Source organism: Mastacembelus armatus, chromosome 21 (assembly GCF_900324485.2).
Source record: "Mastacembelus armatus chromosome 21, fMasArm1.2, whole genome shotgun sequence".
NCBI lineage: Eukaryota > Metazoa > Chordata > Actinopteri > Synbranchiformes > Mastacembelidae > Mastacembelus > Mastacembelus armatus.
Window position 1 is genome coordinate 23,772,898 of NC_046653.1, and position 19,864 is coordinate 23,792,761.

Genomic DNA, 19,864 nt, shown 5'->3' on the forward strand with positions numbered 1-19,864 from the left:
CAATCAGAAGAGAAGAACCTGCAGATGTTCGTGCTGGTGGACGCACAACAGTCTCACGTCATCTTCCATTTAATAAACAGACTGAGCTCTGGAGTCTTAACAGGAAAAAATGAAAATTGAAACATCTACAGTACAACTGGGCAAACTCCATCTGATGATGTAGATCATGTTTTGGGATTGAAAGCTCACTAAATGGACCTTAATGTTTTCAAAGTCAAAGATTAACCTTAAGCATGACTGACATGTGGCCAGTCAGAGAGCTGTGAGCTTTGTGTTCAGTAGTGTGTTTCCTGCTGCTGCTGAAAAGTAAAACTAAAGGTGAGAATCACCAAGTGAGACCAAACATCATCACCTCTTCCTTCCTCACATTCTGTCTCCCGTTATCCCCCATTCTGTTCAGGTTCACCTTTAAAGGACTGGGACACACTCATGTCAATGATGGGCTGATCTTGACACACATGTCCTTGCTCCTCTGTGTAGTTTCTGAGGAGGTTCTTGTTATATTTTTGATCAGTTTCTGCTTATTTTGGATCATTTTGTCCTTATTTTGGAGCATTTTGTGCTCATTTTGGATCAGTTTAGATCAGTTTCTGCTTATTTTGGATCAGTCTGCTTATTTTGAATCATTTTGTGCTTATTTTGGATCAGTTTGGATCAGTTTCTGCTTATTTTGGATCATTTTTTCCTTATTTTGGAGCATTTTGTGCTCATTTTGGATCAGTTTAGATCAGTTTCTGCTTATTTTGGATCATTTTGTCCTTATTTTGGAGCATTTTGTGCTCATTTTGGATCAGTTTGGATCAGTTTCTGCTTATTTTGGATCAGTCTCTGCTTATTTTGAATCATTTTGTGCTTATTTTGGATCAGTTTGGATCAGTTTCTGCTTATTTTGGATCATTTTGTCCTTATTTTGAATCATTTTGTGCTTATTTTGGATCAGTTTGGATCAGTTTCTGCTTATTTTGGATCATTTTGTCCTTATTTTGGAGCATTTTGTGCTCATTTTGGATCAGTTTAGATCAGTTTCTGCTTATTTTGGAGCATTTTGTCCTTATTTGGGAGCATTTTGTGCTCATTTTGGATCAGTTTGGATCAGTTTCTGCTTATTTTGGATCAGTCTGCTTATTTTGAATCATTTTGTGCTTATTTTGGATCAGTTTGGATCAGTTTCTGCTTATTTTGGATCATTTTGTCCTTATTTTTGAGCATTTTGTGCTCATTTTGGATCAGTTTCTGCTTATTTTGGATCATTTTGTCCTTATTTTGGAGCATTTTGGATCAGTCTGCTTATTTTGGATCATTTTGTCCTTATTTTGGAGCATTTTGGATCAGTCTGCTTATTTTGGATCATTTTGTCCTTATTTTGGATCAGTCTCTGCTTATTTTGAATCATTTTGTGCTTATTTTGGATCAGTTTGGATCAGTCTCTGCTTATTTTGAATCATTTTGTGCTTATTTTGGATCAGTCTCTGCTTATTTTGAATCATTTTGTGCTTATTTTGGATCAGTCTCTGCTTATTTTGAATCATTTTGTGCTTATTTTGGATCAGTTTGGATCACTGTGTTTTGCACCTCTTTATTGTCTCTCTTCATCTGAGCTGACGGCTAGAGGCTGCAGGCTACATTAGCCACTACTAGCATAACACAGCCTCGTCTACCAGCTACTGCAAGGGCAATACAGTATAGTATAATAGTCTCCAACCCAGTTATCAGTAGTTGATCTGTGGTTTCGGTAATGTATGTCTGAGGTTTTCATAAGGAAGAAATAACAGTTGCACCTTTTTTATTTTGTTTTTTTTTCACTGTGTAAATTTTTATAAATCTATTATTACATAAATTTTCATAGCATATTGGAGAAGAGGTAAAACTGACCAGTGTTTTATAAAAAAATAACATCAGGGAAAAAAAGAATCAGATTTTTATATAGCAGAGGTTTTGTTTTGTTTTTTTTTTTTTTATTTTGCACCCGCAGTTAATAATCCTGAGACCCCTGGTTGGTCTCAGGATTATTAGTCAACATTGAGAGCCTTTGTGGACTAACCACTGTTTTGTGCTCACCTTTGATTTTCTTATACTTCTTGTACCAGCGACCGAACTCCTGGCATTTGGCAGTGGAGACATTGGCATAGTAGGAGCTATTTACTATGGAGGAAATCATACTCTGCGAGAAGGAGAAGGGAAAGATAATTAATAACCAACATAATATAAAACACTTACACTCACGCAACAACCTCATGGCTTGCACACATACACAGACACACACACACACAAATAGAAATAGACAAACATTAATCATGATTGGAAGCCACCCATGGAAACTCGAGCCAGTACAGTGCAGAGAGGGAATCTCCAGCTTCACACACATATGCTTGCAATTGATGCTGCGATCAGAACCCCCACCAGAGCTCCATTTAAACACAATATACACACACACACACATAAATCTCACACACAAGTGATTATGACACCAGGAAAGCGCGTTAAACATGCAGCTGGGGAGTTTAACACTGTTGAAGCGACGGGGCTTAATTTTGTGGGGTGGAGTTTCTAAAAATCCAGCAACACTCTGTACAATGTATGTGGGATTGTTTCTTCATCTTTAATTGTATCTCGTTAGGTTTGGCTTCAGTCCTTAGCCATGACATGATGTAGTCAGTGAAAGAAAAGAATATGCGAAGAACCTCTTAAAAGGCAGATAAAGAATCTCAGTCTTGGTAAGTGGATCCAGTGTGAGGATGGTGTGATTTTAATGTGAGGCTGAGGTGCTGTGTTGGTGTGACTCTACCTGGGACAGAGGACACTCTTTGGCCAGAGTGCTTTGGTTCATTTCCTTCAGCAGCTCTTTGAGAGCGTTCCTCACAGTCGCGTGGTTCCACTGTTCACAGGGCAGGTCCTCCAGCTTAGAGAAACTACAACAAACCAAAACCGCACACAGTCAGTCAGTCAAAGCTAGTTTACCAGCCAGCGGTCCAGAGGCCCCCACAGCAGCGCTTTACTGCAGATTTGATTAATTAGGTTGGTTGGGTGTTGAAGTTTTCCTCATTTCTCATGAAGTCCTGTAAAACTATAACCAATTTATTATCAATACGTTACCAATACTTTAGTCTATAAAAATGTCAGAAAGTAGTTGAGCAATATTGAGGCTGAGGTGAACAGAGGGAAATACCTGTCTCCTGTATGTGGCTGATTAGCCTGAAGACTGGAGAGAGATAATCTGATAAAGATAACAAAATCTAACTATTGGCACCATGAGAACTATCATGAAAAGTTACACGACGTCATGTGCAGGACTAGTTTTTGGACAGGAGCAGTGAATTCCTGGAGTCTCCGGGAATCAGTGCTTATCAATTCGCAGTAACCCCGTGTAAAACTAGTACTTTGCTTTTTACATGGATTAAACAAACAAGATAAAACATGTTAATTAGTGAGTTTTGGAGCTGCTGGTAAATGAATTCCCCTGTTTCCCATCTTTATCCTAAACTAAGCCATAGACGTGAGCGTGGCATTGATTTTCTTATCTAATTCTTGCCTGGCCAGTAGATACACAGGGAGAACATTAGTTTTCATTTGGAGTCATGTTTCTGATGAATATCAATCCAATATTCACTCTGTTTGGCTGCTACCTGTCAGTCTGCTGAGTTGGAGCTGGACAGGTAGCTCAGCTAAGTGGCTGCTTTCTGTAGCTTCATGTTTACAGAAACGAAACTCTCGGCACATAAGTGAATACAGGTAGTTTCCAAAAAATGTCAAACTATTCCTTTAACCCTGAATTGAGCCGCAACCCCACCGATCGTCCAAACATCCTGTATAAACCTTTCCTCCTGCAATCTTCCTGTTTTTATTTCATTTTTTACCTCAAATAAATCATTTCGACACTGAGCACGCACTGTGCCAAAGCTCTGCCATTGCCGTGGATACACACGCAAACATGTAAACAAACCTGGCTGGTATGCTCCAAGACAATAACAATAATAACCCTCTCATCTGGAGTTTATCTGTTTTTATCTGCCCATCAAGATCCTGCTTCGCTTATTGTAGGGAACTAGGAGTTCCTGGCACACGGTCGGAGACGGATAATAGATAAATCCCCACCGGGCTGTTTGACTGTAACTGTAGTGTTTCAGTGTTGCAGCTTTCACATTTGATAGATAGCAGTAAATTCTTGCAATCAGTGGCAGTGACATCAGCCGCCCAATGGACCTGGCGCCTGAATCGGTGCAGCCACACACGCTGTTTGGACTGGAGACGTGCTGGTTCTCATATTCAAATGAGGAGAACCGTTTAGAGTCACTGAGTTGCAGCAGTTCTGCACAAACAGCTTCTCTTGAACTTCTCTTGTACTCGGGCTGACCTTTGTAGCTGGATGCGTAGCGTGACCATGTGGTAGACCTCCATCAGCATGTCGGCCACGGTAGCTTCTGGAGCGTCAGTGAGAAAGTGGATGGGCAGAGGGTTCCACCTACCCACCTTGATGATGCCTGGACAGAGACGTGGAAGATTTCTGTCAGGTGTGTGCAGAGATACAGATGGTACACATGTGACACAGTACAATAACAACAACCCCAGTGCCCAACATTCGTTTATACTCTCATAAATAGTTCCCATTACTTTCTCTGAGCTGAAGGATCCTTGATGTGCAGGATTTCACTAGTTTTGGCTTGGATGTTATTTACTCTGGTAATCAGATATTCAGAAGTAACAGTCTGTGTCATAAGTTTAGGAAACGCTGTCTCTTAGAAATCATGTCTTTTGCAACAAATCGTCAACAGAAAATATGTTTTGAAGGAGACCAGACTGTTTCCTATCAACATAATGAGGAAATGTTTTAATTAACATATTTGGCAAGTCACAAAAACAACACACAGTCTGTGAGTTAAATTTTCATTGTATTTCTGTTGAAATACAGCAGTATTGAAATACAGCATCTCCTTTTACTGGGTTAATACAGAAAAGTTCACAGCACTGAGGACATTTTTACATTTAACCAAAACCACAGTCTGTGCTGATCCTTACCCAAAGGGCTTTTGTTGCCTAAATCTGACCACAGAGATGAGTCAGGATACAAACCCCACCACCCACCTCACCCCACCTCACCCCACCTCCCTGCAGCTCCAGTGCAGTTAGCAGGGAAATACAAAATCTAATATATAAATGTAATTTCTATCACACGGGGCCGTTGTAAGTCTGGTCTATGTGAGTTGCCCTTGATAAACCAGCCGTAACTCTGCTTTGAGGACTTCTTTCCTAAAAGACAACATCATGAACGAGACCTACAGGACAAGTAGAAACGTGGTCATTTTCTTTGTTATAGGTGAATGTTTTTCAGTCCCATCCTGCCATAAACCGTCCCTAATCCCACTATCAATATCCCTTCGTCATATTAATCTCATTTTTTGGTTTGAGTATTTAAAGAAAGGAGGACGGAGGAGGGAAATACACTTGTTTTCTGTAAGAATTTTAGTGGCTTTATGTTAATGTTAGTCAATGCTAAGTGGATATTCTGGGTCTTCCTCTGTCTTTAATGCTCAACAGTGTAACATCGCCTTCTGCAGCTGGTTTATTCTTTAATATCTCAGTAACTGTCGACCCTCTGGGCTGCTTTGTCTCTGAACGAGCGATTTACGAGAAGCTTGCTCAGTTAAACGTTTGGTGAATCTGTCTTGGAACAGTCAAAAAAGAGAAATTTAGGACAAGAACACATAAATGTCCTTGTGTTCGTTACTCTGTTGTGGGACTGTCAGACGGGCGATGGACTGAAAGTAGTCCTCCAGCACAAATGGTGGCTTTGGATTGAGTTAAAAGGTGTTTTAGCTGTTTCTGATATTATCTGTGTGTGTCAGTGCCACCAAAAGTCACTAAAAATGACAGGCAGAAAGGGGAGTGTGTGTTACTGTTTGTATTTCTGCCCCACCACCATCATATGGGAATACCTTCACTCATGACTCTCGCTGGATTTCTTTTAGAATATGGTCAGAAAAAGCATGAAAGATCAAGACATCATAGGCACAAACACACATGTACATTTCACCTACTGGTTCATCACACACACTCTTGAACACACACATACACACACTCACATAGGTTTTTCATGGGGACTGGCTGGAGCTGTGAAAACTAAACAAAGCTAATCGCATTACTATCCTCTAAATGAGATCCAGACGGGTCCTGAGAAGTCTCTGCCTCTTTCTCATTCTGTCCCCTTGTTCCTCGCTCTCTCTCCATCCCACCTCCCCTCCCCCTGAATCTGCCTCCCTCCTTTTCTTGCTCGTCTCTTCAGATTTCACATCTCCCCAGACCCTTCTGATCTCTCCTTCCCTTTCTGTCTTGCCTCCACTGTGTTTATAGCCAAGTTATATCTTTGATTCCCGTCAGGCTGTGTCAGGCTGTGTTCTTAATTATTTGGTCCTACAGAGGGAGCATCATTTAATCCACTATGAACCGAATGGACTGGACCCCTCAGGGCAGGGAAGAACCCCAGTAAAGTTAAACTAAAACCACCATGGAGCCATTTAAGAACCCAAACAGAACTAACTTTAGCTATACATTAGCACCAGTAGTCACTTTTAGTTTATTTAGGCAGCATGATAATGTGGTTTTTCAGAATGAAAGCTTAGTTTTCAATGTAGATGCAGCAAATTTATGTAAGAATGTTGAGCTCTTGTAATAAAAACTTTGACAAAGTGAGCTTATTGCACGAGAAGCTACTACATTGATCATATATGCAGCAGTGTCGTGTGAAAAATGTAAAGACGTAGGTTTGAGACGATGCACATTTCGTAAATTCACATGTATTTGGAAAAATGTGATTTTTGAATGTTTCATATGTGGTAGTGTAATTTTCTCATGAAATATGGTGAATGTGTGTGTTTGCATGACATGTCAGATATATCATGAGAAATGAACATGTGAACTTGTGAAATGAGTTTTCCGTTTTGTCTGAGGCCACTCAGTGAAAGAGTTTTATTTGTGTCCCTTTTTTATAATGAGGATGTAGTGAAATGAGGGCTGGAATAAAATACTCTGATCATTTTATTATAGAAAAGAAACCACTGAGCCCATCCTCCTCATCTCCTTTCTGTGTTTTTCTTTTTCTTCTCTCTCTCTCTCTCTCACACACACACACACACACACACACACACCCATCTGAAAATAAGTCATAATTTCAGTAATGCCAAGTTGGGTGGAAGCAAACGCGTGAATAAGCAGACAAACACAAACTCACAGAGGACACATGACAGCACACAGAGAGTGGACACATACATGTACCAGCCTGCATGCTAGCACACACCCACACACACACACACTCACATGCTCTGTGTGATGCTAAATGCATTAATAATTGATCCGTCATTTTTGGTTCGCTGTTCAATGGGCTCTGCTTCTTGTCCACATTTAAAAGTAGAAATCATTGTTCCCATTTTCACATTAAAATTCCACCTCCCAGAGACGTGCTTTTATGTGGCCGGCTGGTGGCTTGGCTCATGTCTGAGTGTGCCCATCCGCACACAAACACACACTGATGTCTCTGACTCCTCTCGCTAGCGCTTGCACAGGCCTGCACGCATGGATGCCCGCGTGCACGCACTCAAATACACGTGTACAGGCGGTAATACCGCGGTCCCATGCTAGAATGTGTCTTAGTCGCAGCAGCCTGCACACGCATGCAGGGCTTCTTCCAAACTGGTTCCAGGTTCCACCCCTGGCACACACTGAGGGAAACCCCATATGCCTGACTCACCCCTATCATCCACCGTTGCACCCTGAGGAACTCCGCCTGATGAAAATCTGTCATGCTGACATTCAGGGCGAGTGCTTCACCGCTGAAATTCTTTTGAAATGCTTGTCTGTAAAATAATGTGCATAACGTCAAGGCCTCAGCTAAAGAACAACAGCTTGAAAAATGGCTGCAAAAAGTTTTAGGTTTATTACGATGCAGAGTTGAAACAGCTCTGTGACTTTCTAATAAGGCATGGTTCAGGAAGACTCTCTCATGCTTTGTAAGCAGATATTTGGGTTTTTACACACCTCCTGTGGGCATCAGTAAGTCGTAATAAGAGAGAAATAATATACCCTTGATAAGATTAACTTGCTGAGAAATGCTGAACATTAGTAAACACATAAACATGACCTTAACTATAAATCTTAAAGTTCATTTATTCATCGAAGGCCCACCAGCTATCCCTAATGACATCCTTATATTTATAACTGTATGTTTATTTAAGCAAAGTCAGTGAGGCATCACATACAGTCTGATGGGTAAACAACACATGCAGTCAAACAATCCGACAAGCTGTAAACAAACCAACAGACGTGCTGCACTTTTGAGGCAAAGAGAATAAGCTTGGTAGGTCCCTGTTAAGCTAAACCGTGATGGATGCTTACAGTGGATAGTTTGGGTAATGATTTTCACTATTCGTCTTCATTTCTTGTCCAAATCAGATCGGCTGGTCAGTCTGTTTTATTTAAAGGGAAACCCACAGATTTTACACACAAAGTTCAGCTGAATTGTCTTGGCCAAGGTTGTGAAAACAGTTGTATAAAGTCCCCTGTGGCTCTGGAGCAGCTTTAAAAACTCACTTAGTGTCATCAGGATGATCTTAGCTTGGCTTCGAGAGCGATTTACAATCTCCTGGTAAGAGTTTGAAAGACTTATTCATTCGCCGTACTGGACGTTCAGGGTCTAACAAATTATGCCATTCACTTGCATTATGGGAATTGCAGGATCCAGTAGTTTTCTGACCCGTGGCGGTTTATGTCAGGATATCACAGCTTCTGCAACCGTTTCCGTTTTGACCTTTCATGTATTATAACTAAAGACGTGGAAGTACAAAACTAAATTCATGGTTAAAACCTGACAGCCTGCGTTTCCTGCATCTGTCGTTTTTTTTACCAACGTCTTCTCTCAGTTAACGTGCAACAGGAATATTGTAAAAATTATAAAAAAAAGACCCAAACTGGCCTGGCCTGACCACTGTGAGAATCTTCTGACTGAAGTTCCCTGGAGTGTCAGGCCAGTGGTACGAAAGTAAACTAAACAGTAAATTTGAACTCCAGAAGTGCACATAGATTATGTATATATGTGATTATTTATTCCTGTAGACTAATTACAGACGTGCAATAGACTGATGCTGAAAACTGACGACGTGAGGCTGTTCTTACGTATTCTGTCTGTTTTTGAATCAGTTTTTGTGTCTAGCAGTAAAGTGAAAGTCTGTTACTGGCATAAACAGTAAAATTTCCTAACAATACCATTATATAGTATACATGGTCTGTTGTGCCTATATGGAGATTGGCCTGGGCTGATGTTAGCAGCTCCAGTTATTACCCCTTTCCAGCCCTGGTGCCGAGTTTTGGTAAATCAGAATTAATCTTAAAATAAACTCAGAGAGCAACATAAAAAAAACAGCAGGATAAGAAGATAAGAGTGTCTCATGAAGAACCTGTACACGAATGTCAGAGCACCATGTCAGAGCAGAAGCCACAGCGGATGATGGGTCTAACCTCAGATGTCCGGTAAACTGCTGACACTGGCTGACACTGTTCTGCAGCAGTGACCCTTTGTGGCCTTTCAGACGTGGCACTGCAACAATGCTGCCTCTCTCACAGTGACCACTGTTAACTGTTCACTCACTAAAGCCATAAAGTACAGGTCTGCTCCCATCCATTCTATAAAAGCCTTCAGACCCTTATAATTGAAATAAACAATATCTCCCAGTTAATTACTGGGCTAAGCTAATTAAAGAAAGGCCGTGGTCCTCGGCGGGGACTTTAAATACACCGCTGGGACACAAGAATGCAGGACACAATTCAAACAGGGAGAAAATAGCTGGGACTCTGTGTAATTTTGGTTGTGGACCGCAGGGGAAAAAATGTATAATTTAAGCCAGAAATTATTCATTTAACATAAACGCTTGTTTTAAAAAACAAAAAGTATTCATTTGAGAGAAGCTGGGGGGAAGTGTGTGTTTTGTCTGTGATACTGCACGGTATTCTACACCCAGTGTACGTGAATTCTGCTGTGAGCGTGTGCAAATGCATCCTTGCATGGGTTAAATAGAGTTTACAAGAGTGTGTGTGTCTGTAAGTGAGCGGTTCTCAGAGTTCTGTTTGTGTCGAGCTGTGATGTCCTGTTTAGTCGTGCCTTTGAAGCCCCTGCTGTGGTGCTTTTTGAGAGGAGTGCATTGATGTGGACAGGGGACCATTGTGCCTCACTGTTTTCCATACAAACTGGTCGGACAGACAGACAGAGAGACCTCCCCTGATATTTGGCAAAAACATTTGGGGCTAGAAGTGCTACTAATAGCATTCATGTGCAAACAGTCACCATACACTTCAGAAGGCTGTTTCTGTCTATCACTGAAGGATCATGTGCATCTGTGTGTTGTTTATTTTTCTAATTCACTTTAACAGGCTGTCAATTGCAAATTTGAATTTGACACAAGCGAAAGAAAAAAGATCAAAAGTATAAACAACTCACAAGAATGAGCTAATAAATGTTTTTGTTTATACTGGAAGGACAAACGGAGCATAAATAATGGAAGTGAGTACAGTTGTGCAGCATCTGAGATTATCAGATGGAGAAAAAATTTGTTTCACTAGAAAACATGAACGTGGTTAATGACTAATTAGAAGATAACCTTAATATTATTGTGTCTGTTTATCTGATAATGAATATGAACACCATGAACAGCCATCTGGACCTCTGTAATGCAGCTTTTCAGCTGTGGTGAAAGCATTAGCGACTGAAACAAAAAGGCCAAATAACATTATGATGAGCTGCAATTTGTGCTGCCAAGGCCACCAAAATTAATTTCTGTCCACATCCTGCACAGTGAATAATAATAGCTAGAATAGTGACCTTAACACGTTGTCAGGGTCTGATTTCAGCTGTAGTTTAACATCTGCACCTTTCTGGAGTGATGTACAGGTGTGTTCCATCACAGCTGGGTGTGGTTAAGGGTGTGACACCCAACTAAAACCATCACTGCCACTGTAGTGAGGTGGTTTCATGTGTACACGTGTACATGTGGCCTCCAGAAAACACTGACAAGCTCTATTGTTCTCCTGCATACTCTGCTGTTCCCAAGCTTACAATAAACCATATAAACACATTACAGGGCTGAGTAGAGCCACAAACTAAATCAGTACTGTGTGAAAAAGATGATCTTGTTTTTAGTAGTGCAGGTGCAGACTGACTGGTTACCATAGCAGCGTTTTCTATGACGTCTACAAGCCCGAACCAAACAGTGTAGTCAAACAGACCGGAGTCATGCCTTGAACATACATGCTGCTCCTCACCCTGCCCAAACATGCTGAACTGTTAGAGAATAAAAGAGGGACCACAAATCTTTAACCAGATCTGGTCCTGTACCAGTTGATAAGAGAGAGTAGCACAGACAATAAACAACTAATACTGGAAGAGTCCACATGTTTAGAGAGTCTGACACAGCTATACTGAGGCAACAGAGCACAGGAACCTCAACCAACCATAGACAGCAGCATAGCACTGCTTTTCAATAAGTTATTCTTAGCTGCTATCATCAATATATGTATTAATTGACCGTGTGGAAGGGGTACCGCCTGAACCTGCAGGTCCCCTCAGCTTTAAAGTGCTTTATAATGAGTTCACAGTCTCACAGCCTCTTTTCAGCCTCAGCAGGAAGCAGCTGTTTCAGAGCTGCAGCTGTAAAAAGCCACTGTCCTCTACCTGCTCAGACCCAGTCAGATACCAGCTGGTGAACATAGTGGAGCATTTAGCAGCTAAAGAGCCAGAGACTTCCCTCAGGAGGTGGTGGAGACCAAACCCAGAGCTCAAACTGAGGGAACACTGGGCTGAGTCTCAGCAGGTGGACACAGACATTGGTCCACATGGAAGATAATGCTGGATGTGTAAATAAGCAACTGTTTGCCAACAAGTTCAACATTTCATTGTAAAGAGTGGTAATGTCACTGCTTGTGGCTCTGAAATGGCCAAAGAACACAGTTGCAGGTTTAATGCTGCTGTCTTTGTCTTACCTACATTTCCAACTAGCAGCTACAGAATTTGAACTCTGCTGCTGAACAAAATAACTGCCTACTTTCGTCTGGCAGGGACGGTTAATGCCGTATGTTTAACTGACTGAACATGTGACTGGCAGGCAGTAAAGGATTACCTGTGGCAGTGTTCTTGTGTGATTGTGAGAACACAGACACATACATGCGGCCTCATGAGAACCATGTCTGCATGGGTCTGCAGACATAATTCAGATGAGATCTGACAGGGCTGATACACACAAACACTCGAGTTAGATTTCAAACAGATGGGGATCTCCCACCATTTTCACTCTATTGCAATAGCCATGTTGCTCACTGTCGCTCTGTTGTGACCATTTTATTTGGATGTGAGGCAACTTCCCCAGATGGAATATTCTACATACTTGAGAAAAGACAGCAGTAAATGACACTGTCCTGTTGCAGATGACTACCATGTGTGCAACAATAAATTACAGAGTTTTTCTTTTCCTCTGCTTCATAAACATTCTCACACATACTGTACACACACACTGTATTTTTGTCTTGCGGAGACATTCCTGTCCTGCTCTTTGTTGTGTCTTTAATGAGTTTTACAGGCTCTGTCTGTCTTAGTTGTGTTTTCGAAGCATTCTTGTGCTTATTGCCACTGTTACAGTACAATGGCTGCTCCAAATAGACAGACCTCACATCCACTCTTCTAATAGAGTGAGAGTCTCTGGGGTGTTTTAATTCTGACTCAGTCGTGCCATAGTTTAGCAGTGAGAGACACTTGGCGGTTGGAAAGTCATGACTATTAATAATAGCATTGATGAAATTTGTCATACTAACAAAAAGAGGCAGCTTGTCCCCAGTTTCCAACTACAGTGTGTTAACAGCGTTTAAAGACGATGGATTCTGTCTCCATCTGCCACATCTAAAATGTTCCAACCTGTAAAACTGCTTTGCTGATACAAACTATGTGTCCACTGCTCTGATATGGACTTTTCTGACTTCGTCGTTGGAGGTGGGTTTATGCAAAACATTAGAGGAGACAACCTGCCTGCAGAACACTGCCTTGTCATTATTACAATTCACTTTTACTTAAACAAACCAGGTCTATCTTACTTACTTTGGTAAGTAGTTAGCTTTACAGGTGTCAGAGGTCGATATTGTCACCTCTGGACAGAACCAGGCTAGCTCTTTCCAGTCTTTATGCTAAGCTAAGGTATCTGACTGCTGGCAGTAGCTTCATGTTTATCTTACAGAGTGGTGTTGTCCAACTCTTGACAAGAAAGCAAATATTTCCACAAAGATTTAACTATTTCTTTAAGGATGCGAGGACAGCGTTAGAAAAATTAAACAATGTACAACTTAAAGGGGCAGTTTGTAAAATGTAAAACACTGAGCATCTAATGGTGAGAGGGAGGGTACAGTGACCACCACCTTTAGAACATAGTAATTCCCTGTCTAGAGCCAGTGTTTGATTTGTCCATTGTGGGCTACTGTAGAGACATTGTGGTGTAACATGGCTGCCTCCGTGAAAGGAGACCCGCTCCCTATTTAGCTTTAAAAGGCTCTTTCTAAAATTAAGACTAAATTAACACTTTGCACCTTTACATCATGCGACTAAAGCCTGAAGTGTGTTGATGCAGCTCGTGTTCTGGGTTCTGTCATACTCACAGTTTATATTCACTCCCAGAACTCCCTATTCAACAATGTAAAAGCTGAATCCAGACAAATTTCAGTTCCTCAGTAGTTCTGACCAGCCATAAAACAAACTCCACAGAGAAAAGGAATTAAAAAATTCTTATACAAAAACATCTTAATACAACAAATCCTAATAAAAACCCTGATCTGGTCTCCACCTTTTATATTTATTACTTTATCTTTTCCTCTTTCAAGTATTTTAGATTTTTTAGATTTAAAACTTAAAGCCAACAGATTTATTGTAATTGCAAAAAGCATTTCCAACATTTAGGACTACAATAAAACAGGAGGTTCTGGTTAGAATGTATAATAATGGGAATAATGTGGAACTATGTTTGATATTATTTAGATGCATCGTGGACATGCAAACCGCCAGCAAACTGCGCAAACTGTTCTCGTGTTAGTGTTTTGTTTACGTTTACGCCAATTAACCCCAAGGAATTTTGAAGAATAAGTGCGAGCGTCGGTGCCGGTGTTACGCTGCGTGTGGTGTCTGCGACTGACCGTGGGCTTGTGCTGCGGAGCTGTGCGAGTAGCCGAGGGCGAGAAGAGCCGTCTCCACCAGTTGAGAGAAGAGAATATCCTTCCTGACCAGGACGAACTCGGCGTGCTCCTCTCTTCCCTCACAGGCGTCTGCCTGGACCCCTCCGTCTGACTGCTCCACCACACAGAAGACTGGAATCATCAGACCTGTCGCGGGAGGCGAAAACGAAAAGGAGAAAACAGGAAGATTTTTTTAAATGTCTGGCTTTTATTGCCTGCGATCACAACACAGTTTATCCCTCAGAGACAGCATGCATGTGGATTGCATTTATTGTGGGTCAAGCTTATAATCACTTCATCCTTTTGTTTTATACTGGTGAATGTTGCAGCACCTGAAATTTTCAGTAAGATACAATAAACCCAGGATGTAAAACAAATGATATGCATTCTTAAATCGGCTGTGACAGAGCCGCTCACTGTCCGCTGGACACCTCCAGGCATTTTATCTAACGGCCTGTTAGATAGGCAGTCATAATGATAACTCCCCCAACTGATACGCAAATACCCTACGCTTACAGCAGCTGCAGCTTTCATTAGCGTGTTAATAACAGATAAAACACGCTGAACGGAGATCAGTTTAACAGCCAGTAAAACCAGACGTGGAGGAATGAAAACAGAAATAATGTTGTTAATGTAACTGATGAGCTGCGACTGTTAATGCTGTTTGCTTTCACTGATATGGAGCTGTCTAAAAAAACTTCTGTGACGCTTCCTCAAAAAAGCAAATTTAGGTCAGTTAAAAACCAAACCAGATTGTCCAGAAAAGTTGTGTGGACGAAGCAAAGCTGGAGCTGTCCCAGCTTGCACACACACACACACACACACACAGAGGAAAAAACCTTGACATGCTTTCAAAGGCAGATCTTTAAACACTTCACATCCACACATGTGGACTTGAATAATTTAATTAAATCCATGAACCAACCAACCCATTTCTTCCATCCCTCATCAAGTTAGGATGACACCGACTGTCAGCACTTTAACCAAAACAAGGACTTTCCTGATCAAATAAAGTTTGGTTTAATTTAAGCAACTAAAACTCTTTGGTTAAGATGAAGGTTAGTCAGTTAAAAGAAACCAGAGTTGACAGTCCAGAAACCACCACCCCACCTTCTCCCTAAAGATGTCCAACAGTCTCTGTAACTTTCCCAAACAGGCGCTCCAACATTCACACCCACTGCACAGAGCGATCGTCCAGGTGTGGAGGAGTGTTTCAGTTTCTCCTCTTAAACTTTCCTCACACAGCTACGCTTTTCATTTTTAACAAACCTGTCCAACACCATGAGGTCTGCTGCTTCTCTGTGGTGAGAAGCTCCTCACCCATCCTTCATCTGCTCCATTTGGAATAATTATTAACACTTTTGCCACAGTAATATATTTAAAAAGCATCCTATTACTTATTACTGTGGCATTATCCTGATGATTGTGGCTAATGGGTAGATCAATATCCAGGTTATATTACAGCTAAATTCTATATCTTAATCTTTGATCATCCACCTGCATAACTGCAGCCACAGCACGGTGCATATTTGGCTGTAAACCTCAGCTCTACTGTCATTTTAGTTACCAGCAGTGACGATCAACAGAGATTTCAGCTTTGAAATACTTCACACTGGGTTCCAGTGAACTCACAGGTGAATCTACTCTTAGCCAGCTGCTGAAGACACAGACACGTCCTCTACTTCTGACCATGTTATATTACAACAACATCTTAGTTATGTTTGCAGTGCAGGTATGATCATTTACAGTAGGGGTCAGGCTAGGCTGGAAGGTCTTTGGGGTTAACGGTGCAGATTTAAAGACAGAAGTAGTTGTGTGTTAAATGAATAAATCAGCCTTTTCCATGTTCCACTTCTGTTTGAACATCTGGAAAGACTTGTTTATAACAACGTAGAGCACAACATGCACAATTGACAACGTCTGTTCTGCTTTTGCATTTTTAATTACATACGTCTGTAGCATGTAGCATTTTCAGACATCCAGTCCTTCTGGGTTTGTAAAATGCAGTGGAAAGCAGAACCCGACCAGTTTTTCCCTACAGGTTCTAAAAGGTTCTTTTCTCACCTCTGCACAGCTGACCAATGTTGGATTGTTGGCTTTGTTATTTATTAGCATCCCACTTAGTATCTTTCTGTTGAAGCACAGATAAGCACTTGTTCCCGCTCAGTGTCTGGTAACAGCAAGAGTCCAGCTCCAGCATTTCCATCCTTTTGGCTCCCCTCACTCATATCAATCCTTCCTCTCCAATATCAGCCTTTTTCCTAAAAGGCTTTTGGTTTTGGGCCACCTGTCAACTGGCAATTAATTAAAGCTCTCTGAAGAAATGATGGACTGAGAGCATTAGGCAGCCTCCCAGCTCTAATAATACAGGCCATGGTGATGTGTTCTACTGCATGGATATCACACAATACCACACACATACACATACACACACACACACACACACACACCTCCTTTACCCAGCACATACACATGTTTCTCCATACAAACACATGAAGTGCAAGCAGCATTAGCACCCCCCCCCCCCCACCCAGATCCATCCCACCCGTTGTTTTAATCAGTCAATTCCTATATTTCTATTTCCTCCTCATTAATCACTCTGCTCCCAGTCCTCCAGGCTCTCATGGAGTGAATTACACACTGGAGCACCGTGCCAATTCAAGTAAGTGAATTTCCCCCAACAGGGAAATATAACTGTCAACACCGAGCAGCTCCCTCCGACCAGCACTCGCTCTCCCTCACTCTGCCTCTATCTCACTCGATCCTGTGTCTCCACCTCGGTCTGTCTTCTCTTATATCCAGTGTCCTGTGATTTGCCCGCTGTCTCTGTGATCTGGTTTGGATGATCTGATGTTGCCTCAAACCTCTAATCCCGCTAATATGTATGGGGATGAATGAACGGGAATATTCAAATAAGATGTGTGTGTGTTGGCAGCACGTCTTGGGTGTGAATGTTGTAGCACTTGTGAATATGGACATATGGTGTGTGTGCGTGAGTATATAAATCTGTGTGTGCGTGTGTGTGTGTGTGTTTGTGTGTGTGTGGCCCCCTCCCCGTGGCGGCAGTGTGGTTTGGAGGAGACACATCGAGTTTCCTGTCTTCAAACACAACCCGTCATTATTACAGGCCAACCATCCGTTCAGCACAGGAAAGCCCTTCCTTCGAGCTCGGCCCCTCCCTCCAGCCCTCGCCACTTTCCTCACACACGAATCTCTTCTTCTTCTTCTTTTTTATCTTCTTCTTCTTCATTCACTCTGTTGCTTCAACGCAGTGATTCGACCTCTTTTCTTTTACTGTGGTCAAATCTGAGCTGCTCGTTGATTTGTTAACCTCGTTAAAACCACAGACAGGTTCAAACTCAGACTGTGCAAACCCACACAAACGTGTTTTTCCTCATCTAGAAAATATCACCGGTTGTTTGCAGAAATATTTAAGGATGAATCTTAAGGAAAATCCGTATATTGATGTGTGTAAAATTGATAATATTTGTATTTGATGTGACGGGGCAGGCTTGATATTGTTGCATGTTGGGCTCAAAATCTTCAGTGTAAACTATGAATATCTCATGTTAAGAGCTGGATGTGTATGTGACAGGTTAGATTTCCACTTAGATTCAAGGAAAATATTAAAAAGACTTTAAGAGCTAAATTAAGAAACAGATGGCAACACAGACACTGAGGCATAAGCGCACACATAAACAACAAACAACTTTCACAATGAATGCAGGGATCGATAAACCAGAGTGAGTTGTATAAATCTTCTTTATATGGAGCAATCTCCTTTATTTGGAAAGCCTGTATTATACAGTTCCCCCCAGACTTATAGATTAACAGTGTAGAAACAGGCCACACTACGACACAGAGACAACACAGAGCACAGACAAAAGCTGTCCCTGGGTTTTGTAGAGCTGAAAAACTCTAAATTAAAATGGCATCATCTAGTTTTCCTATTTTAAGTGCAGCAAGAATCTAATGATGTGAATATGTGAATAATAAATATTACTATTAGCTGTTAATTCTTTCGATATAAGATACTTTATTTTTAGTCACCAACCACATTTGAACAGTGAGTATTATTAACTAAGGTTTTATCATATTTATTGCACATTGAAATTATGTTCTTAGAAATATGAGTAAAAGAGAATGTGTGCATGTTTCCATCCACCACTGTTAAATGGTGGTTTGGTGCAATGAGCACCAGTCACATCTTCAGTGGTGGGAAATTATGAAGACGACCTGATGGAAACATGGCACTTCTCTTAGTTTCATGTGTTACTGTGAGGAAAGTCACAGATCGGCTGTTTCTGTCTTTTCAGCGGTTGTTTTAAGTTTCGTTGTTTTTTTTTTTTCTTGCTGTTTCACGTTTTGTTTTTATCAATAGACCAACTTTTCTACTTTACTCAAGCAAACAACTCTCAGTTATTTATACTGTGAACAAAACAACACTTTCCACTCTTCCCACACTTTGCATCTCTTGGTCGTCTTTCTTACCTCCCAGGGGTCTCGGCAGGGCCCCGTTGTGGCGTATGCGCGGCCCAGTGGGGCTCCCATTGAGCTCCAACCGGCCTTTCTTTCCCGGGGGTGGGAGGCTGCTGAGGTCCGGGCTGCCTCCCCTCCGCTCTGGACTGTCCTGGCTGATGGGACTCTCTCTTCCTCGCTCCATCCTCCTCCAGACCCCCAGAGGAGCTCCACTCAGCAAGAATGAGTCTGGAGAGGTGAAACAGGAACAGAGAGGAGCAGGGACACAAGTTATCACCATGTGGTTGATAATGAGACTTTAAAATGAAGCATCTTAGCCATCTCTAGGCAAAACCAACAGTTGGTTTATTTTTGTTTTTTGTATTAGTGTATTAGAAACAAGTGTCAGGGCTTAAATAGAGAAAAGGACACATGGTGTTTTATCACTGTTTGTATATATCAGGCAGTGGCAGTGCAGCTTCACGTGTGTGTGTGTTTTAATACGTATGAGTACATATATACATCCTAGTATTTGTGGGTTAAACCCTCCAGCATGTACACACATTCGTCAGAGTGTGAGCCTCGTGGGTTCCCATCAGCCAAATGTCTAATATGGGCTAATGCCATTAGAAACGCTGCCAGGCCAAACAGAGGACACACGCCAAAGTATTAAAGAGCAGCCAGCTCTCTCAGACCAAATGGACTGTTTTTTATTTACACGCAGCCCCTGGACAATATCTGCCAGCATGTGTGACCCTCAGCGAGGAGAGAGGGGTTAGAAACTGTCCGTGGAAAAAGGGAGGAGAGCAAGCATGGGAGGTTTTTCTATCAGAGTATGGAAATCAAGTTAGTGACCAGATCTGGGAGTGGAAAAACACAGAGGGTCTCTGCAGTGAGTGAGGCTGGCCAGCAATTCAGCAGAACAAATGAGGGAGAATCCATGGTTATTGTTTGAGTGTGGCATATTCCACAGCGCTTGATTAGAACGGCACCCCCCCCCTCTCACTTTTTAATATTTCTGCAGCTTTTACTGCTCCAGCTGTCGTAACTGTGAGCAAAGCTAATGTTTTGTCTTCCTCCTCCTCCTCCTCTTCTCTACCTTCTACACCAGCACTTACACAACAACAACACAGCTGAAAAACACCATCCACCACTGAAGGGAAAA

General features: G+C 41.7%; 1 protein-coding gene across 3 annotated transcripts in view; it reads right to left on the minus strand.

Annotated features, from left to right (window-relative positions):
* Nucleotides 1–19,864, minus strand: part of satb2 (SATB homeobox 2) — a 44,662-nt gene that overhangs the window by 17,067 nt on the left and 7,731 nt on the right. For all 3 annotated transcript variants that reach the window (XM_026295688.1, XM_026295686.1, XM_026295685.1), the window contains exons 2-6: nucleotides 18,733–18,948; nucleotides 14,203–14,388; nucleotides 4,352–4,478; nucleotides 2,786–2,909; nucleotides 2,059–2,161 (exon numbers count right to left, since the gene is read on the minus strand). In XM_026295688.1, the coding sequence (XP_026151473.1) occupies nucleotides 2,059–2,161; nucleotides 2,786–2,909; nucleotides 4,352–4,478; nucleotides 14,203–14,388; nucleotides 18,733–18,904 (712 nt within the window). In that variant the 5' untranslated portion in view covers nucleotides 18,905–18,948. The remainder of the gene's footprint in view (nucleotides 1–2,058; nucleotides 2,162–2,785; nucleotides 2,910–4,351; nucleotides 4,479–14,202; nucleotides 14,389–18,732; nucleotides 18,949–19,864) is intronic.